Raw genomic sequence first — 20,847 nt, 5'->3', positions numbered from 1 at the left:
GGTTGCAAGTATGACTGATAAAAATCAGTCAGTGTTGTTTCTAAAGGCATGTGCACAACAACCTTCTCTAAAGGCTGAATGCACTTTTGTTATTTGTGTTTGGGAATCATCTTGCAAATTTGGCCCAAAGCACATTTTTGTACAGAAAACACTTTTGCATGAAATCAGCTTTTTATGTTGGTGGAAGCTCTCCTTTTCAGGTGAAAACCTTGGAGTGAGTTATCACAATCCCTGTTCCACAGTCCTTGCAATCAGAAGTGATGCTGGGTACCAGTACGACGAGACTGGGAGACCTGGTCCGAGGGGAGAGTACAGCTGCAGTGCACGATGCTGTCAGCTTCTGGGGTACAGGTAGAGTTTTCCTTTTGGGATTTGCTTGCTTATTTTCAAAAGCAACTTGCTATAGAGTCTGTGTGCCACCTATTTGGATGTACAAGAGAACAACCTTCATCCTAAGGAGGATCTCAGCCATCAGTCTCCTGCTTCCTCAACGCCCGTGCACGCTGTGACACTTAAAGCTGTGCCCACCGCAGGGGTAGAAAGAGCCCAGAGTCGGGACCGGTGACTCCAGCCCAGAAATTCATCTCGGCACCAGATCCCCCTGCACTCCTGCTGTGTAAGTCCTAATTAAACCCTTGGAGCAGAGTAATTAATCATTAGTAAGGGAATTAAATATTAGTCTGTATTATAGTAAACATTAGTTATATATTAACAAGCTCGTTAGCTATTCATTAACCTTTTAAGCCCTTCCAAATCCCCTTTATCACACTGCAGGTTTGTGTTAAATACCTGTCTCAAATGACCTTAAGCAAGTGTCCTTTTGCTTGCTATTAAAGGCATTACAAATTCCAGAACAAGTTTAGTTGTTTTGCCCCTTTGGTTATTATCTCCCTTTCTATTTGGCTTTATTTAAATTCAACTATAGTGAAGGCTTACCTCATTATTGATATGGAGCCATTAAAACCGCCCAGAGATTGAGGCGGTTTTATCATATATCACTTCCCAAAATGATATATGATAACTGAGGCAATTTTTTTTTTTCCCCATTGTTTGCTCTTGTGCTGCTTGCACCAGGCATTGGCAGATCTTATCCCGGAGTACATGCCCTACAAAGATGGAGGACAGGGAGCAAGAAAGGGCAAAGCTAATGGGTATATATAGCCCCAAATAAGATTCAGAGCCACAGATCCATTTTTGGTCCCTGACTTCCAGCTCATTAAGGCAAATCCCTGAATTTCTCTGCGCCTCCCTTCCCTCACTGGAGGCTAGGGCAATTCCTCCTGCTCCCTCTCTATACTTTTTTGCTAAAAATGTAAGTAAGTAAGTTCTTTAAGGCCGCAGTTTGTGCAGGCTGGTGTCCAGCAGCAGATCTCCCACCTGCAAGGTTTACAGCCCCATCACTGGCAAGGTAAACCGATGGGCATGGACCAAGTGGGTGAAGAAGGGAGCAATGGTGAGAGTTTTCTGGCCAAAGCAAGGGCAGAGCTGCTTTTAGGGGTCAGGCTGGGTCACAAGGAAAGTATATATGATGTCTGGATAGGGGAAACATCTATCCTCCCCATCTGAAAGCCATCTTGCAGGACGGTCCTGGTAGCCTTGGCTATGAAGTCACGGCTTTCATTTCCCTGCCTGTTGGTTAGTGAGGGAGGCAAATGCAGACCAAATTAGGAATGAAAGATCAGTTTGCCAGGTTCCTGCTTGGGGCATGAGAGGCAGCAGAGGTGCCCTGTGTCACGGTGCTGCCCACAATGCAGGACTGATGCTTCCTCCTCCCTCCCCACCTGCAGCTCAGGGCCGCAGCACAGGCCTGGCCGTGGTGCAGGCAGAGCTCGGCTGTCAGCTGGTGATGCATTTGAAACCCTGTCCACGCTGCTCGGGTCTCCTGCGTTTGTGGTGATGGACTGTGTCCTGGCTTGTCCTTGCTGAGTGATCCTTAATCTCTTACATCTTTTAATTAGGGCAATTTCTTTTGTCCTGCTGGAAATGCTTTTCTCATGTAGATTAATTAAAAATAAAGCCAACTCTGACAAGTTAATGTGCTGTGAGCTCTGGTCAGGATGCAGGCAGCTTTCTAAGCCGTTATTGATGACACTGTTCTTGCTTCTTATTTACTTCTAAACCGTGTTTTGTGGGAACTGGGGACAGCAGTCGTTCTCTGTAAAGTTACGGGCAGAATTAGTCCAGCTGTGAGGGCAAAGCTGTGTATGAAACATCACCTGAAGCCCTGTGGGATGCCATGCTGCTGAAAGCGGTGGCATGGTGCCAGATGCCCTGGGGCAGCTCCTTTGTTTCAGGATTTGCACCTCTGGGCAGCAGGGGTTCCTGGCTTAAAACTTTGCAGTTCAGCTATTTAAAGGCATGTTAATGGTTTCTGCTGTTTGCTCCCTTTCTGTTAGCAGCAGCTGACTGGTTTGGTCTTTGCAAGGTGTGAAACAGTTGTCTGAAGACTTGGGCAGTCAACAAATCAATATTGGCTAGTTAATGGCTTTGTTCTGATCTTCCTCAGGGTGTCTGTTTAAGTTCTAGTTTGACTGGCCTGCAGGATTTGCAGAATTAAGAGGATCTCTTGGAGAGTATTCACCCTTGTGTGGATGACTTCATCTTTCTCTAACATATTTCCCATAAAAAGTCATAATTTTGTATCTACAAAGAGTTTGGGCAAAGTTCCATTCCTTCGCAGTATGAATTTGTCAAAGGAATATTAAATCCTGTATTTCAAAGCCAAAAGTAAGAGCTGTTACAGATGGGATCAAATCTAACCCAGCAGGGGGGTTGATGTGACACTGGCCTGCCATGGGGTCCCACGGGTGATGGGAGGGGACCTGCACATCTCTCTCAGGTCTAATCCGATCTGGGACCCACCTACGTTGATTTTTCCTCTTCAAGCTCTCTAAGTTCTCTCAGGGATCTTTTAGTAAGGTTTCTTAATTTTAATTTCTTATAAACAGAGCTTGGAGAATAAACCATGAATTTAACATCGTTTCTGCTGATAGCACATTAATACATAGTGTGCAGCTTCCTTGGGTGTGTTCCTGGGACCAGATAAGAGCACTCTGATGAAGTGGGGTTTTGCTTGTCATGAATATTTATAGAAGAAGTCTCAGTGCCTTGACAGTTCCGTGAATGTAAATGCAAAAGGGAAGGAGCAGATTTTTTTTTTAACAGTGTTTTTTATACATGTTTTAATCTACTTTCAAAGTCCTAGAAAATATTATGCTCTTTTACAGCAAATTCCTGAATGCAGAGCAGCATGGTAACTAGCTGTGGCAGGACTGCACTGCTTCACTTATACAGATGCTATAAGGACAGCAGGCAGTAGGTGATGGGGCACGGTTGTACCTCTGCCTGGGCCCACATAATTCAGCAAAGCTGTTCTCAGTACGGTGTTACTTGTGCTGACCAGAACATGCATTGACCGCAATATTCAGCAGTACGAGAACATTCCTGTTGGCGCTGCTGGACTTTAGGACAGGCGTTTTGTTGAGTTGCATTTAAATGTACAAAATGTAAGTGCATCATAATGTTTCCACTTAACTTTCTCGTGCGACTTGGCATGCGATATCATGAGAAACGGAAACTATGGTGGTTATTGTATGTTCTACCTAGAATAATTCTGCTTAAATTCCTAGGGGATGCTAAAACACTGAACGGGAAGGGTAAAGCAATGCTTTGATCAGGAGCCAGATGTAGAGCTGTAATGAAATTAATTTTTAAGACAGTGCTGTGGCAACAGGGCAGATTTTCCAAAACTCAAAAAGGTTTTACACAGTGGCTGGAAATTGGGGGGAGGGGAAGCAGTATTGCCATGAAAGATATTCCTTCTTCTTATGGGGAAAAATGAATATTTGCTATATCAGCAACATTTTCTGGTTTAAGTAGCAGAAGGCAGCCCCAAATGATGAATTATCATTCTTGCAAATATTATTACTTGCAGTGTCTGTCTTCTTACACCGGCATTTGACACCCTCTGCTGCACGTTGACATTAAGGTGTTTCATCATGACACGACGTTGCAAGAAGCTGTCATGCAAAAGCAACAGATTTCCCACATTTGCAAACAACGGCTATGGGAAACGCTACCCTGTGCTGGAGCGCAGTGAAGTACCACTTACCCAGGTGGGGTAATCCAGGGGCAAACACCGTTTCAGTTGTCTTGCCAGCTAAAGCCTGTAAACTTCAATGTTACTCATTTGACTTTTGGTTGCGCGCTCAGTACCAGCACTATGCTTGTCTGAAGCCAGCCGAGATGAATTTCTGTTCTTAGAAGGCAATTTTACAAGCGCATTAATAGGGATACAAAAACTCCAAATTAAGCACCACAAACAAGGAGTCATTTTTGCAGACTATAGTTGGTCACAGAACCTTTAATTTCTTAGTTTTATTCCTTTTAAATGTATTGTAGTTTAAGTTTTGCTTTTTGACTCTTTGGGGCTTCAGAATTCCTATGGCAAAATTGCTTTATATAATGATTTCATTGTTCACACATCACAGAAAAGCAAAAAAATGTCCATGTATTGGATAGTCAAAAGATCAGGCAAATATTTCACTCAATGTACAACAAAATATTATGAGGTAATTTTATTTTTTTCCCATTTTTAGGTAAAAATATTACAGTATACAAGATAATCTTATTAAAGGTAAAAATACAGTATTTTCCTTTTTCTCTAAACAGATCTACGTACAGTACACTTTTTTCTTTTCTTTTTTTTTTTTTTTTTGTACAAATATAACTATTATTCTATTAGGCTATCTGTGTTCTCATCTGGCACTTAAGAACTGATCACAGGTCACCTTCTGGTTCTGTTTGTTTTTCTTAGCTGATACCTAAATGTAATGTTCATCTTATAGATGTCTCTTGTAAACAAACAGTTCAGTTCAGTGGTTCCCAAGTAGTAAGGTGTGCTTTAAGTAGTTGAAGTCATGTAGCTAAACGTAAAAACCCAAGCAATCCCAGTTTGCAGTTGTGTTGCACAGAATCCTCACTTTCCAGTCGTAAAAGTGCAAGGGATTGAAACAGTTTTAATCCCTTCCTCATCCTCTGTAAGAGCCAAACACATAAAACAATAATTTCTACAATGATTTTTCCTTTTTTTGTCAGAATGTTCTTAGTGGAATTGAAGCCTTTTTGTATTGATTTAAAGGTTTGAAACTACTGGGCTATGTTCTTCGTGATTTATCTTGCCCTATGGCTTGCTGTTTGACCTCTGGAATCCGAAAGCTGAGCTCAGTTGCACCACTGTCGCTGGATTAATATTGTTCCTTGAACTGAACACATTAGCACAATATATGTTATTTCTGGGTATTCCTGGGCAGTGAGTTTCACACTATTATGAATATTTCAGTACACTGCTGTTGAAGCTGAGATCATCTAAGGATAAAAGAGAGTCTAGGTGTGTACAAAGAGATCATATCCATTAGTGGACTAGCTAATATAGCTGGAAAAGGCAGGGAGGAGTTTTTGGCAAGGAATCCCTTTATCAGGTTGTAGCAGAGGGGTGAAAAGGAGGCTTTACCCAACAAGCTTGGTCCATTTTTTCCAACGCTGTCATCCAGTCTAAAAAGCAGATGACCTCTACCTGCCATGCTTTACCTCGGTGATTTCAGCAGAGTTCTCATTTGCTTTCCATTAACCACAGTGCTGTTCAAAGTTATCTTCATGGATGCCCATGTAAACATAAAAGGAGAGTACACATCCAAGGATAGGAATTTTAAAAATTTTTCAAGGAATACGCTTGGCACATTTTTTCTTCAGACTTCACCCAATTCTGATTAGTACAGTCTCGGTATAAATGAGCACAGTTGCATTGTCTTCACTAGAGTCAGATGGGTGAAGATCGGGCTTTTTTTGCCTTTAACTAGAGGTGCCTTCCCTATGGTGCATCTATTTCTGATGTCAAAGGGCATATATTTTTACCAGTAAGTCACTTTTGTATCATGAAAGATTTAACTGGTAACTCACCAAGCACAGGAGTAATGCAAAGTGCTCCTACCAATAATTGCTAGTTAGCAAAAGTTGAGTGTGCGGTACCCATCTTTTGCATGGTTTTTGCCCTCCTAAGATGCTGGTTGAGACTGAGTAATGTTTAGAAAACCAGTTGCCTTTCTCTGTGTTCGTCATCAAATGTCCTTATTTAAGTTCTTCCCAAATTTGTCACTCAGCTGCTGTATTAGTCTTGCCAGCTCGCCAGTAGCCTGTGACTTTTCCTCTAGGAGTTCATAGCGGAGACTAGAAATATCTTGCTTAATCTCTTTAAGTTCTCCTAAAAGGAGGAAAATGTTCTTGTTAGCAATATTAAACCAAATAAGTAATCCCTATGGTTTTTAAGACCTGAGAAAGCATTAATTTCAGTGTGCTTGGTCATGAATGTGTATGGAGCTCCATATGATGTCCCTGCATTTATGCACTTAATACTTGACTTATACGAAATAACCTGTACTTGTGGTAGTGGCACTGACAGCAATAGCAAGTATGTATGGCAAGTTCATCTTTTTTCTCGAGTCTATTCTCTCTCCCCATATTGCTCTCCACCTACATAGGGCGTTTGCAGGAGGGTAGCAGTTAAGAGGTGTTAGAAGGAGGTTCTTTACCATCTGCATACAAATCCTACGTGACACCATGGCCATGAATATCCTTATCCAGTTCAAAAAAAGTCCTTGGGGCAGGCATGGGCAGTACAGTCAGAAATTCCTTTACTTAGACCCCAAGACAAGGTTAGGTGTTGGCAATATCGTGGGTGTTGTAAAGCAAGGAGAGGTAGAGCTATGGGGCAGAGCAGGACTATGTAAAGGCAGATCCTATGATACATGTCTTCTGCTAAGGAAAATTAAGGACCCAGAATTTCAAGAGCGTAAAGGTGGCTCAGAGTCACCACTGCTCACCTTAGTGCAAGCATGAGCGTGCTCTCTCTACAGAGGATGTTATCTAAGCTCAACCCTCTTACTGGCCATATCAATAGCAATAACATTACACGCTCTAATCTGTGTCAATTATAAAAATCCACTTGCCTTCATTGACCTCGTCATTTTCTCGGTCAACCTGAGCCTTCAGTACATACCGCTTAATCAGACGTTTCATTATTTTCTGAAAAGAGAACAGAAACTCTTATTTTAACATGAGCTTATCCACATTGCCTTAATTCTAGACTTATTATGAGCAATTCAAACACCTGATTTCACTATGGATAAAACCTGACTTCAGAGGATGCAAAAATAATTTTTTTAATTGATTTCCCATTTATTTTATACTTTATATTATGAGCTTTGTACTACAATAGTTGATTGACAGCCATTCCATAATGAGCCCACGTACGAGGCACTTCAGGGTATTTAGTGAGATGCACATGAATGTAGAGTATGTCCCACAGACAGGAAGAAAACACAGATGATCCAATAGCAAGCTAAGAAATGGGATCCAGAGCCTTCCTTTGGCATGCTGCTGTTTAATGTATCAATAAAAAATACTTTACAGAAGAAATAAGTAAGTGGTTAATTAATGATGTTGGCAAACTCACTCGTGATGATGAGCTAAACAACTGACCCCAGGTTAATAGAAAGACTCGGTTTGCTTTGGAATTGGGGTTTTAGGAGAGAAAATAAATTTAGTGAAGGATAGAGGAAAGGGAGTTTGAACAGAAGTGGAGAACTTGGCTTAAGTGAGAGAATTTTCTTAGGGAAATGGCAGATTTTAAGGGACTTGTACAGGGAAAAAATAGAGCCATGTAGACTTATAAAATGGAAGATGATTGTTAGTAAGGAACAGCATACATGGAAATAGTAGGAGATGATTATGGATACAAGCTTGCAATGTGATATTGTTCCAAAAATGCATAAGTTACATTTATCTAGAAGGACAGTAACTTTGGCAGTCTTGGGCTACACATTGGGTTACAGCTGAAGGCCTGCCTCATTGCCAGTTCTTCACTACAAAGATACTCATCAACGGGTAAAAAAAATCTCAACTCTGATAAACATAAGACGGATTGCTCTATTGGAGACAATAATTTAGGTGCATCCTCTGCAAACAGAGGAGAGCTCATTGAGCATCCAAGAAGTGAGACACAAATGTCTTTCTTTCATTGACAAAATGGCCACTGTTAAAGGAAAAGCCTCTCCTGGCATGGGCTCACCTATTCACAGAGCAGTCACACGCCTCTGCTTTGAACATCACTGAAAAAGGCTGCAAAGACTGTGAAATATGAATTAAGAAATCAGTACACCTGCTCTTTTTTCTTGGTAGCCAAATATGGATTATAGCAGTGCAAAAGGCATGTGAACATCAAAGAAGGATCCAGTCATTTGTATATGTCATGCAGTCATGGAATATGGGATGTCTAAGATTGTCCTTGTATCAAAGAGGCATCTGGCTAACCGGGTGAGTCATTAAGGCAACAGAGATGAGGCACGGCGCACGTACGGTGTGTTGAAGATGGCCAAGGTAGTAGAATCCAGAGGGAGGTAGGGTTGTCACCTGAGAAAACATAAATGAAGTAATGTTTGGGGAAAGTAGGGAAATCCTGGATCCAAAAAGAAATTATTTTCTCAGAACAGACGACAGAGGAAATTTAGACTAAAACAAGGGATCGGCACACAGTGAACGCTCTTATTACCTGGAAAAATATGATAACACAACATCTGTCTACTTCAGTTTCCATACAGCTTGTATTTTTGATGGCTACGACTCAAGTGCTATCCCATATTAACCATTATGTGCGATAGAAGTCACAAGCTTAAGGCTGCCTAGTCTATCAAATACATGTTGTAGTCAGATTTGTCGGCAGAAACTAAACATTAAAAATGTGACCACTTTTTAACAAGAGTCTACTTGGTCACTTAGTAGGTATTTCTGCCAGTAGCTTTAGGAAAATAATTCATTTTTGTGTCAATATTGCACTGTGGCTTCTAAGTCTTGCGTCTTCCCTTCTCCCCAGCACTGCTCCTTTTAGCTACAATGAGTGAAACAGCCCCTTGGCAGAATAACTCTGGTTACTGCAGGGAAATGCTGAACAAAACTTCCAGACAGCCTCTTGGCAATGAATGCTAAACTTGAAACAATTCAAATATGTCTGATTTCTGTAAAGTACAGTTCCCCGATTCTCTAAAAGTTAATTGAAGTTCTTCAGGTCTTAGAGATCTTTTATGCTATGCAACACTCAACTACTGAGTGTTGGTCTTAAGATGGTCTTAAGAGAATAGGCTCTAGGAACAGGTCAGCCATTTGTAAATTATAACTCTGCACTGAATTCAATCTTTTTTATGTATTTGTTGGCACAACCTTCAAGCTCTGCATTTGCCAGCAGCTACCTGAACATCTTCTATACCTTCTAGTACAGAGGGAAACGAGAAGAAAAGGACAGATTTGTGGCCAAGGCATTGCAACAGGACTCATGAGATTTGGGGCTCAGTTTCTGGTTCATCCATAGGCCTTCTGGGTCTAATAAGTCCTGCTGGACCTCAGTTCCCTGTCTTTAATGTGGAGGCTGTGATGTCTTCCCACTTCACTATTTATAGCGTTTTATTCTGGACTTCACTTACATGTGTTGTTGAAGATCACGTTGTTACAGACCTTAATACTGCTATTTAATCCACAGATTCCTTCTTGATGCTGTGTTTGCGGACACTGCAGATGTCATTTGGCATGAGTGTGGGAGGTCCCAGGGCAACACTAATGGGAGGAACTGCTTTGCACCTTCACGCCCCTGGTCCAAATCAGTCGTAAGTCAACAGTGATCGGAGGGGACAACTACTCAGTGGGGCATCAGATCTCAAACCTGGTGCTTTCAAATTTATCAAGTTATCAGTTAGGCAGCAGAAGAGCTCAAGAGTGAAGTGAGCAAAGGAATTTGATCATTTCTCACCTCTTTGCTATTTTTTCTCTCCAAATAGTAAAGGAATGTACTTCTGAGCCTTTTAAAGTACAAACTATTCCTTTTATTGTTTTCCTGACAAATCCCTTCCTGAGTTTTGTACATGAAGACATTGATGATAGCATGACAGACTGCAGTGCTGAAAGTGGGAAAAACTTGTGAGCTTAGCACAGCATTTTAGCCGTGCTCCATCTTAAAGTCTCAGCTCAAGAGGGTTTGATAAAGGCATCATTTTGCCTGGACTAGTTTATTCCTGGATCACAGCAGCTGTGTGTTGACTTGTTCTTCCTACTTTTCAAATTGTTGCATGTTTAGGTTCTGTATATTTTTGTTATCCCTCAAGAGCACTGTCTGCAGGTACATACCCTCCAAGTACACAGACTGCAGATACGTCACTTGATAAATACCGCTAAAGAAAACAGTTCAGCAAGAAGCTGCTGCTTCAAAAGTTTTCCCAGTTGTAGAAGGAAATTTGCTGGCTAGATTATCAAACTATTTGTTCTTCTTTTTATTTAGATAATCAAGACTATTACAGTCTCCTTATATTATTCAAGCAATTTCTTCCTGCAGCAAATGAAACTTTCTAAGATCATTTGAAGACAAACCTAGTAGAAGAATTATTAAAGCAAAATAACAGGTAGTTATCTTTTTCTATCTATTTTTCACAGCTGCCTTTGGCTTTTTCAACCTTGGAAATACTTGGTCTACTTTACCACAAACATTAGGGAGTCTCATTTAGAAATAATAGCTATAGGAAGAGAACAAGTCCAGCAGAGGCTGACATGTTTTTCCATTACCTGTGGGTTTGAACGAATGGGAAAATGTCAGAAATGTTGAAATGCCATTTTGAGCGGGACACAATCATCTCTTCCCTTTGCCTTTGATGGTATCAAGCCAACTAACTCCAGATGCCAGAGTGAATGTATCCCATTTCTAACTTAGATATTTAGACACACCTTCTATCCTGGCAGAAAAGCCTGGAAAACTTTTAAAACCAGTAAAAATTTATTACTGGCCTGCTGTACAGCCTAGGAGCCCATTGTGCTGGATGCTGTACCAACACAAGACAAACCAATTCTAGAATTGCCATTGCGCATTTTATCCAATTTAACTACTACTTTCCTCAACTTCCTTTAATGTCAGTTCCTTCAGGCATATCACTTGCCATCAGATTCCTTTTCACTTTACGTTAAAAAATAAGGAAAAAATCCTGCGGGGCACATTTGGCGTATTGTGTTACCCTGCTACAGGTTTGCACAAGAAATAATACATCTGCTGGCATGAACACGCCAGCTGAGACAGACAGTCGCGTTAGTTCCTGCGATGGCTGGGGTACCCCGTGCCGCCACTGCAGCCACGCGTGTTTTTGAACCGTACCACATTGCAGGTTTAGCTTGGTAGGACAAGTCACTGCCAGAGAAAGCACATGCAAATGTTAATGCAAAGGCTGGAAAGATGACTCTATGTCATGACAAATGAAATGTTGTCAATGCAAGACTGGAGGATTAAAGCTTGAATGATATTTCTTGTATTAAATTAAATACCCTTGAGTGGAATTGATTAGCATCACAAACGCTAACACCATGTGTATTTCCATGGGTGATAGGCTGCGTTTGTCTCCGAAGTGCCCCAGCCCAGTCCCATGCCCGTGCTAAGCCACAGCCTGGCACATCACAGGATGGCATCGGCTGGAAGAAAGCAGACATGACCCTTGCAGGTAAGAGCTGTTGACTGACAGATCTCTTCCCTGGCTCCCGCTTTCGTGCTGTGATTACCTGATATCTTGTGGGCTTGTTATAAGCATTCTTCCCAGAAAAAATTTCTGTATTTCGAGTGCTAGAGTGAAAACGAACTTTCTGAAATTATAAAAGATCATGATATAATTAAATCAGTGATAGCTTCTCATACCCAGACAGTTCCAAACTCAATAGAGCTTTATAAAAACAGTAGGAAATGGTTCAATGTATGAGTAGAATAAAAGCCAGCACATTCAGGTCTAAAAAAGTAAACTTTTGAAAGACAGAAAAGGATCAAAATCCACAAATTACTGAAAAAAGTTGGATCTTAAATGTCTAGACAAAAATGGTATTCTCACACAGGTTTTAGACAAGAAGGTGTTAAGAGGCACAAAATACGTTAATTTTAATTAGATTGGTGATTATCAATTTAGAACACAATTCAAGAAAGGAAGAAAAATATATACTTGTGTTTAAAGAGAACAAATCGATGTGGTATGAAAACAAATTCTGAAAGAGAATTGATTTTATTCAGTCCTTTTAAAACAGTAATATCATTTGCTACTTTTTTAGCTCAACAAAAATATACTTTTTTTTTAGATAGAGCAGTATTTTTTATCAGCAGACATCATAGCTACTAATTTTGTACTCTAGAAGCTTTGAAGGAGGCTTTTCTGAAGACTACTCACAATATTTGTAAGATATTTCTTTGACTCTGTTTTCCACCTCTGAAATTTTTGGTCCAAGTTCTAATGAAAAAGAAATCACTTATTCAAAGGAATTAATTCATATCATAGACCCAGAGGAGCCAATACATATCACAGACCCCTGCACCTATATGCAAGTGTGTGTACAGGGAAGGCCCTGGGTAAGGGTTTTTCTTCCCTGACTGGACCAGAGATTCTGAGAAATAGGTGATTTTTTTAAATTATTATTATTTTTTTTAAATCAGGGTGCTGATAATGATTGGAGTAAAAGTCTGAAGTAATCGTGTAATTTTTATTTTTATTTGTCACTCATCAGGTGTGCCATGGTCTTACAGAAGCTGTTTTGAAGATGATCTGTGAACAAAATTAACAGGCAAACAAGAAATGACGGATACTCTTAATTGTTTATGCCAAAGCCATGGAAACCATGAATTTTGCATAAGTTCCATGAAAAAGGGCAAGCCAGTCACTTTCACTCATGTGGCTTGGGGAAGGAGAGGCTTAGAGAAAATTTTATTACTTTGGTTTATGCTTTGAAGCAGAAATTAAATTTCAAACACAGCAAGCTTCATGTGGTTAGATTCAAATAACGTGGTAAAAATATTATCTTTTTTAATCATTATTTGATCCTTGTTAAAGGACAAGCATGTCTTTCATTTCAAGACTGCACTGTTCTAGTGAGTCTTTCAGTAATCAATAGTAGTGTTAAATGAATTTATAGAGTAAAATGCCCCCAAATGCTTGTCTATCTTGGCAATGCTCACCATGTTGGGTAGATTAATTGATAACACGGAGGAGACCCCATGGATATACTTCTCCCTTCAATTTAGACTCTGGCAGAGACTGAATGAACATCAGACCTGAGCAGCTCTCTTAAATTCATGGGAGCATGATCTCCTCCAAGGCCGTGAGCTTTGCCTGGAGCCAGATGGCTCACCACGAGTTGTTGTATTGCTCAGCTGTTTGCTCCTTCAAGGAGAGCCAAGAGGTCCAGACAAAGCCCAAAAGCAGGCTGCACGTTACAAAGGCAAAGTCTGCAAAGCCTCCTCCAACTTTCCTTCCCTTCTCCTCTGTGGCTCTTAGTACACCTCTTCCCCTCCACCAGCTTAAAACTGGGGGTAGGCTGCCCACACCGCAGCTGCCCTAGAAAGGCTGGCCAAGCCTGCCAAGGAGCCACATCAGCCTCCCACGTGCAGTGACTGTAAGAAATAATAGACAACATATTTCAGAGGGCTTTTCTTTTCCCCCAGGAAGGGGTTCCCAGTGTTGTTCTCTTGTTTCAAACCCAGCTTGAGATGAGAAAATTAAATAAAGTCCAGGACACTTTTAAGCAAAGCTGCCTCCTTGCATCTTTGAATCCACTGAATTTAATGACAGCAGCCGAGCAGCTGTGGTTGAGTTCCTGTGAATGTTTTGGGCATTTTCTTCTCCAATGTAAAGCAGGTGGACTTGCCCTGTGAGTGGGATTGTGTTTGTTATAAAGGTACGTGCTGGGAATGCTTCATCCCAGTGACGCTCTGCACAGTGTTGCAGATAATAATTTCCATGGGCAACATGATTTTCTCTAATTTCTCTGGCATTTTCTCATGGGGGAGCAAAGCTAATTCTGTTGGGAAGGGTCTGGATGCTAACTGTATTCTTGCACCTCTCTTGCTTTGTCATGTGGACACTCACTAGTGCTGAGAAAAGCGTGTTGCTGTGTGGCCAGTATTTCTAAAGCAAATTTCTATTTCAAATGACTAAAGGGGTGGTGGCTGAGGCAAGATCTACCCACTAGTGGCTACACATCACTAAGCATATGTAAGGTTGTTAATTATACCTTTAGGTATTTAGGAGATGTTATTAAGCCCTGCTTGGAAACTTGTTCCCAGACCTGGAATGGCAGAAAATGTTGTAATGGCAGTAAAATCAATTAATCACTTAAAGGAAGGTGGATGTTTTGAAGAGGCATAAAGGCCTGCTGGGTAGACGAGGAGCCAGACAAGCTGGGATCCTATTTGTGCCTCTGCTTCTGCCCTTGGTCTTTGGCCTTGCTGATATGGCCTTGGGAAACTCCCTTGTAAAATTGCCTGCTTTTATAAAAGTTGCTCTTTTCCCTGTGTCCTGACAGTGTCTAGTACAATGAGGCCACAAGTCTGGGAGGACCCTCTAGGTGCAGTGTAATACAACTCATACGCAATGATGAGGCTGAGTAAGAGGCTGTGCTGTCCCTGATCACCGGTGTACCATGCAACCCCCTCCAGAAGGTCCCTGGCATGAATCTTTTCTACAAAGAAAGAAAGTAAAAAGTGAAGATACAACATACCCGTTGTTTGGAATTCAGCATCCCCATCTCAAGATCATTTTCACAGTTTTTGGCCTTAGATTTGCAGAGTTTTATGAGGCACATTTTTATTCTCAGTATGAGATAATAAAATGATTTAGGGCTTGGCACTAGATTAAAAGGAGCAGGTAAAGTCCTTCCTTCGTCAAAGTAGGATAGCCAGAGCTTGGCACGTGCAAACTTCCACTCCACATCTGCATCCTCCTTGGGAAGGGAAGAGGAAAAAAAAACAATACCCGAATGCATAATTAGTAAATAGGAAGGCATTTACCGATGACAAGGACACACATACAGGTAGGGTTTAACTAGAATCAGATTTCTGTTTGCCAAAACAAGACCCCTGCACACAATTTGTCTTTGTAGGCTTCTCTGTGGTGTCCTCAAAATAAGGAAAATTTGAACAAAACAATAGATAAACAGAGAGTATAAGTCCTCCAAATACTAGACTATTTCCTATTTCCTTGGATATCAAAGGGGTTGTCTTTCAGTAACAATCTGGTGCTTGTGCTGTGCTGATAAATGAATGTGTCAGAACATATAGAGTGTCATGGAAAGCAGAAGAAATTTTTATGTGCACAACAACAACAAAGACTGTCTCTGATTAACTGCAATGCTATCTAACTGCCAGCTAACTGTTATCACTGCATTTGCCAGAAATCCCCCATAGAAGAGGCTAGGTCACAGATGTCTTCTATTATTAGCTGATTTCCTCATTGATCTTGTTTGCATTCACCATCACGTATCCCTAGATAAATACACCTTAATTCTCTTACTATTCACCTGCCACCGATGAAGGTGGAGAAAAAGTCCATCACTCAGTGCCTGTGAATCTCCTTTATGAACTATCAAGGTGGGCCATGATCACTTCCAAGGACAAGGGCAAGGTCAGCACATACTTTATGGATCTGCTTGGCATTTATATAGGACGACAGTCAGGGCCATTTATCAGGACCATTTATCAGGCAAAAGAAAGGATGAGATACAGCTGCTTTACAGCTGTTTTCATTGTGGTTTATATGGAGGCCAGCAGCATCAATAGAAGCGTTGGTCTGCCAACACCCCATACTCATGAACATCTGTGTTCTGCTGAAATTAATAACCTCTGATTACCCCGTACCTCTGAAACCCTGTCAAAACCTGGCATAACACAACTGAGATTAATTCTGTCACAGTTACAGCAATATGTCTTCGCCAATGGAGCGGCATTCGCTTCTGCCGTTTGGCCTTCTCATTGCTTGGGGTTGCACCTCACAGAAGCCTTAAGCTGAATTACAGTGGAAATCACTTGTGAACTCTTTTAATGATTTTCTGTTAAGCAGCTAAGGAGCTACTGAAGGAAGTAGCTCGGGTTTCTGGCTGGCAAAAGGATTTTTTCTTTCCATAAATGCAAAGTTGGCAGGAAGCACTAATACTTGAGGCGTAAACAGAATAAAAACAGAAGTAGCTAAAGAGACATGTTCAATGGAAAGCATGAGAATATGGTCTTGTCACTCCAGCTAACAATAAAACATGGCCACACTGACCATAATGGAATTTAATTCCTAAATAATGACCACCCTCTGCCGTTATAGACATTGCTGTCATCAGATAAGCACCTTGGCAAAAGGGACTTTCTCTGCAGTCAGTAGCATGACTCTGTCTTTAATCTCCCTGCGACTGAGGATTGAAAGGAACTAGTATGAGATTTACTAGTTTATTCCAGCCCTCCAGTAGGAGGATCTGGGTCAAATAGCTCACGCTTCTTTTGCTTGCTGATAGTTACAAGTAGTCTTTAACAAAGTTTTGAAAATTTCCACACAATCAAGAAGGATGATAAAGCATTTTTCCAGGAAAATGGTCATCACAAAGTTTAGACTAGAAAGTTAATATAGGTCACCTATTCAGGTATTTTTAGATATTTTTCTTCGGAAAGTTTCAAGAGCATCTCTACCTTCTGCAATAAACTAGGAAATGCAGTAAGAGGCTGAGACCCCTTCAGAGGTAAATCTTGTTTCAGTAGAAGAGGATTCAGGAAGATGCTTGATATTAAGCGATTAGAAACCTTTGGGGAAATGACTGCCTTCTGCATGCAGGAAAGCTTCTGGGGCAGAGAACATATGTAAGGTCTCTCTGACATTTAAACTCAGTTACAGCAAGCACAAGATAGAGTTATATTTGCACTACAGTACATGGATGAATCAGACATTACAGTGAGAAAATATTTTCAGCTCTGGCCTTTTGCAGTGTCAGGTTCTGAGGGGGGATTGGAACAAATAATTAATACAAACCCAACTACAGAAACTTGACATTTAACAAATCAGAAGAAAGAGGTGACTCAGCATTAACATTATCCAAATTTTTTTTTTCTGCCTTTATTTACATTAGCAGGGAGTTGTTTATGTCCAAAGCATTTAGCAAATCCAGTCTGCTAATAGCAATACTGCTGAACAAGGTTGGGTAAACCCTGCAAACACCTTTCTGCAGAAACCTATTCATATTCCTTGAGGGCTGTGTTAATATCCTTTAAAAGCTGCTTTTTGTGAATGTTCATACAGCTATGTTTTGCAGACATCGACACTCCTCAAAAAAATCTGTATCAAGCTTGTATACCTGGTATTTGGAAAATACGGTATTTTTAAATATGCATACATGAGTTTCAGACCTAGATGGGCTTGGGCTTTTACGCAGTAAAGAACAGGGCAAAAAGCCAGGTGAAATATTACTCCATCTATCATAAGCAAACAATGCAGCTAAGGTAACACATATGGATAAATTATCATAACCAACATAGTAAAAAATATCACAAACTGCTTTCATTAAATACATGTAAAGGAAATTAGGTTTACTCACAGACAGTCATTAAAAACAAGGAAGTTGAAGTTGTTCTAGAAATTATTAATTGTTAATTATTAATTCAATCCTAATTTGGGGAGGACAGACACAGCCTTAACTCTTACACAGTTTAAGGTCTGTGTTTCAACAGCACTCCAATCTTGCATATGGAATAAGCTACAGCTTCCTTGTCTTTTTTTAACATTTTCATTATCAGTCATAATTAAGTACATTGAGTTTGTAATCTATGTTCTTATCTTACCTCAATTTCCTGATAGGAGTTGTTGATCATGGCTATTAGCATATTAAGCAGCACCACCACCATAGTCACGTTATATACTCCATAGAGTACATATCCAATATTCTCAATGAATTTATGATCGTACTTCAGCACCACAGATATCACTTCAGATAAGCCAAATATTGACCAGAATAAGGTTTTAAAACTTTCTTCTACCCTAAAAATAAAGCAAACAATCACTTTATAGAGTTGACACCAGGTTAGCCAGGCCAAATGTTAACAATAAAAGTGGCAATCCACCAATATAAATATGATGCCTTGGCACAGTCATTGTAAACCATTATCTGTCACCCAGGGATGCGCTAAATCATATTTCCTGATTTGATAGAGAAATATGATTTCTGATTGATAGTATAAAGTTACAGTGTCCCCTTATTTGCTCCATCTGTTCTTCGCAGGTGTATTATTTGTCACTTGGATTTTGTGTCCCTATTAAGGACTTCTTCACAGGCAACTTGCAGTTTGAAACTGTTTGTGTAGGGCTTTTTACTTCTACTCACTCAGCCTTTTCTCATCCAGAGAAGACAGGCAGAGATTATCTGGGAAAGGGAAGAAGGAACCTAGTTTGACCTCCTTATATGCAGTTTCCAGGGCAGAAGAGAAGCATTACTTTTTACTCTGGAGGAGTGACTAAAAAGTTCTGATTAGTGGCATTAATATAATGAGCACACAGTGCAAATATAGTCAGCCCATAGTCTGATTTTCCTCCCATCCTGCTTTGGGACTGCAAACAAGTCAGACGCCCAAGCATTTGTAGTAAAAATGTGAAATTAAGGAGTGGTGGAAGATGTTGCAGAGAGGCATTTTGATTTTACTATTACCCTTGCTTGAAAGTAGAAAGGAACCAGAGGAAAATAAAAAGATTGAAAGATAGGAAAAAAAGAGGGGCATAAGCCGATGACAAAGATAAGCAGGGCTGGAAAGGATGCAGCTGGACTGGAAAGGATGCAGCTGGACTGACAGGTCAAAAGGAGAATCTGATTCAGAGCAGTCAAAGCCATAACAGGCAGAAGGGGAGCAGCCACAGCTGAAAAGGAAGGAAGGAGCGAGCAGGAGGGATGCTGGTACATTTTGGAAGCCGTTTGCTTAATTTTTAATTTAGAAGCAGTTTTGCCTTCACTGAACAATCCTTAGCATGTTAACCGTTAATTACCTCCTCTCTCCCCCTGCCTTCCAGGAGGTAAATGCCTTCTAAGAAAACAATGCCATTGACAAATTATTTTGACGAAATGTTTTTTACTAGGGTGGCAGCCTAATCCTGTTAAATCTGTTTATAAAAACAGATTATAGACACAAACTATGACATATCCTAAGGGAACAACAAGCTTCACATCAACTCCAGTATCAATTACACCATGCATAAAAGCAAGACAAATCAATTTCAATCCTTTGAAGGGCTACTGCAGAGCATTGGGTAGTTCTTTTCTGCCAAAGCAAACTGGTATTTACCTCCCATCATAACTTATGGTATTCCATATTCCATTTACAAGTAGCAGTAAGACTGCAGTAAATATTTAGGTATCATTCTCAGCTAGTATAACAGCATTGACCTGTGGGGAGTAACCTTGAGTGGTGTTTCAAATAGATGGTGCACAACTTCATTCAAAATGTGGCTTTGTCTTCAGTCTCCATGATACTCAGAGTCACTGACACCGTGTTCACTCCACCTTGACTGCTTTGCACGAGGCTGGGACACCATGCAGATACACTTGTGGGATGAGCTATGACTGTGCTGCAAACAACTGCCATCACTTTTCTACTTGCTGGACATTTCCTCTCCTGTAACACTCTGCTCTTGTCTCCTGCCCTCATCTGCAGCAAAGGGCAGCTGGTATTAATGTGTCAGATACCCTTCACTTTTATGGTAGCAAGCTGGCCAGTGCTTATTCTATAAATGTACTTTCCAATTAAAAAACACAGATAATACCAAAAATCTCTGGCTTTGAAACCCACCACCTAAGTCACTTATCAAACTAATAAAAACCATAACCCCCAGCCTTGATCCCAGCTGCACCCTACTATCAACCTTCCTTTTCTAATTTGGAAACGTTCCCTTAGTTTTCCACCCTGCCGGCAGATTTTAATACAACGCGTCAACTCTGCTCCTCTTCCGCAGCTTAAGCATTAACCTTTGTTCTGGAGTGGTGCCAGATTCTCCCTGAAAACTTAATTAAGGACTGCGAGAGGCCTTGACCACCCTGAGTACTGCAGAGGAGGCAGGCAAGGGCCAGGGTGCCAGGCTCCAGTGCAAATGTCCATAGTCCTTATCCCCAGTGTCAGGTAAGGGACCAGTGCCCACGGTGGTGGGACTGGGAAGGTGGTCTGAAAGGCAGACATGACCTGTAGCACCCCAAAACAGTGCTTAGCAATGCCCCCCGGTCTCCCTCTTGTAGAGGAAACATTTCTAAGGAGACCTTATACTAGTCCATCCCTACCCTCCAAAAAGGCTGGATGGTTCTTTCCTTCTCCCTCTTAGATTACTGACAAATTTCACGAGATTTGGCACAGGTCACAGGGAACATCAGTTGGGGTTTTTTTTGAGAGCATCTCACTAAAACATGAGACGAGGATGTTTGGAGCGAAGTTGTCAAGGATTCCAAGATACTGATGTGTCTCATCGTTGCCAGCTAAGCAATTTACCCCCCTTCCTGCAAGGTCAGCGGGTGCTTTATCCTGCTCAAAGGCAGACAAATGAAGGAATGGAGGAAGTCAGGAGTCCTGCCCAGACTGACAGCTCCTGGTAGCAGGAGGATCTGGCAGTGGCAGATTGACAGATGCTCCTTGTGGAGATGGGTACACTGCAATCTCTCTCTCTACTGTGGTAGAGCCAACTGTTGCAGTGGGGAGAGCAGAGAGATTTTTTTTTGTTTCAATACACACAGTCCTGTAAAAGTTAAACAAAGATTTTGCATCAAGGAAGAAAACAGACAATAGGCAATCATCTAGTAGCAGATTTTCCTCGCTTTTGTAAACAGCAGTGTGCTGTTGATCAAAATAAATCACGGCAAGGCTATGATTTCTTGTCAGTCTTGTGTCCTCCTCTTTAAAAAAGCTTAAGGCATCCTTTCAGACTTATTTTCTTAAATTGATTGGTTGAGATTTAACAT

General features: G+C 40.9%; 1 protein-coding gene across 1 annotated transcript in view; it reads right to left on the bottom strand.

The window, feature by feature from the left end:
* Window positions 1-6,116: 6,116 nt before the first annotated feature.
* The window catches only part of TRPC7 (transient receptor potential cation channel, subfamily C, member 7), a 71,386-nt gene continuing 56,655 nt past the window's right edge, over window positions 6,117-20,847 (bottom strand). The window contains exons 7-11 of the mRNA XM_009322696.1: window positions 17,702-17,897; window positions 14,611-14,832; window positions 11,638-11,718; window positions 7,005-7,080; window positions 6,117-6,259 (exon numbers count right to left, since the gene is read on the bottom strand). Of these exons, the coding sequence (XP_009320971.1) occupies window positions 6,117-6,259; window positions 7,005-7,080; window positions 11,638-11,718; window positions 14,611-14,832; window positions 17,702-17,897 (718 nt within the window). The remainder of the gene's footprint in view (window positions 6,260-7,004; window positions 7,081-11,637; window positions 11,719-14,610; window positions 14,833-17,701; window positions 17,898-20,847) is intronic.

Source organism: Pygoscelis adeliae, unplaced genomic scaffold (genome assembly GCF_000699105.1).
Source record: "Pygoscelis adeliae isolate BGI_AS28 unplaced genomic scaffold, ASM69910v1 Scaffold34, whole genome shotgun sequence".
Classification (NCBI taxonomy): domain Eukaryota; kingdom Metazoa; phylum Chordata; class Aves; order Sphenisciformes; family Spheniscidae; genus Pygoscelis; species Pygoscelis adeliae.
This window is presented reverse-complemented; position numbering and strand designations above follow the sequence as displayed.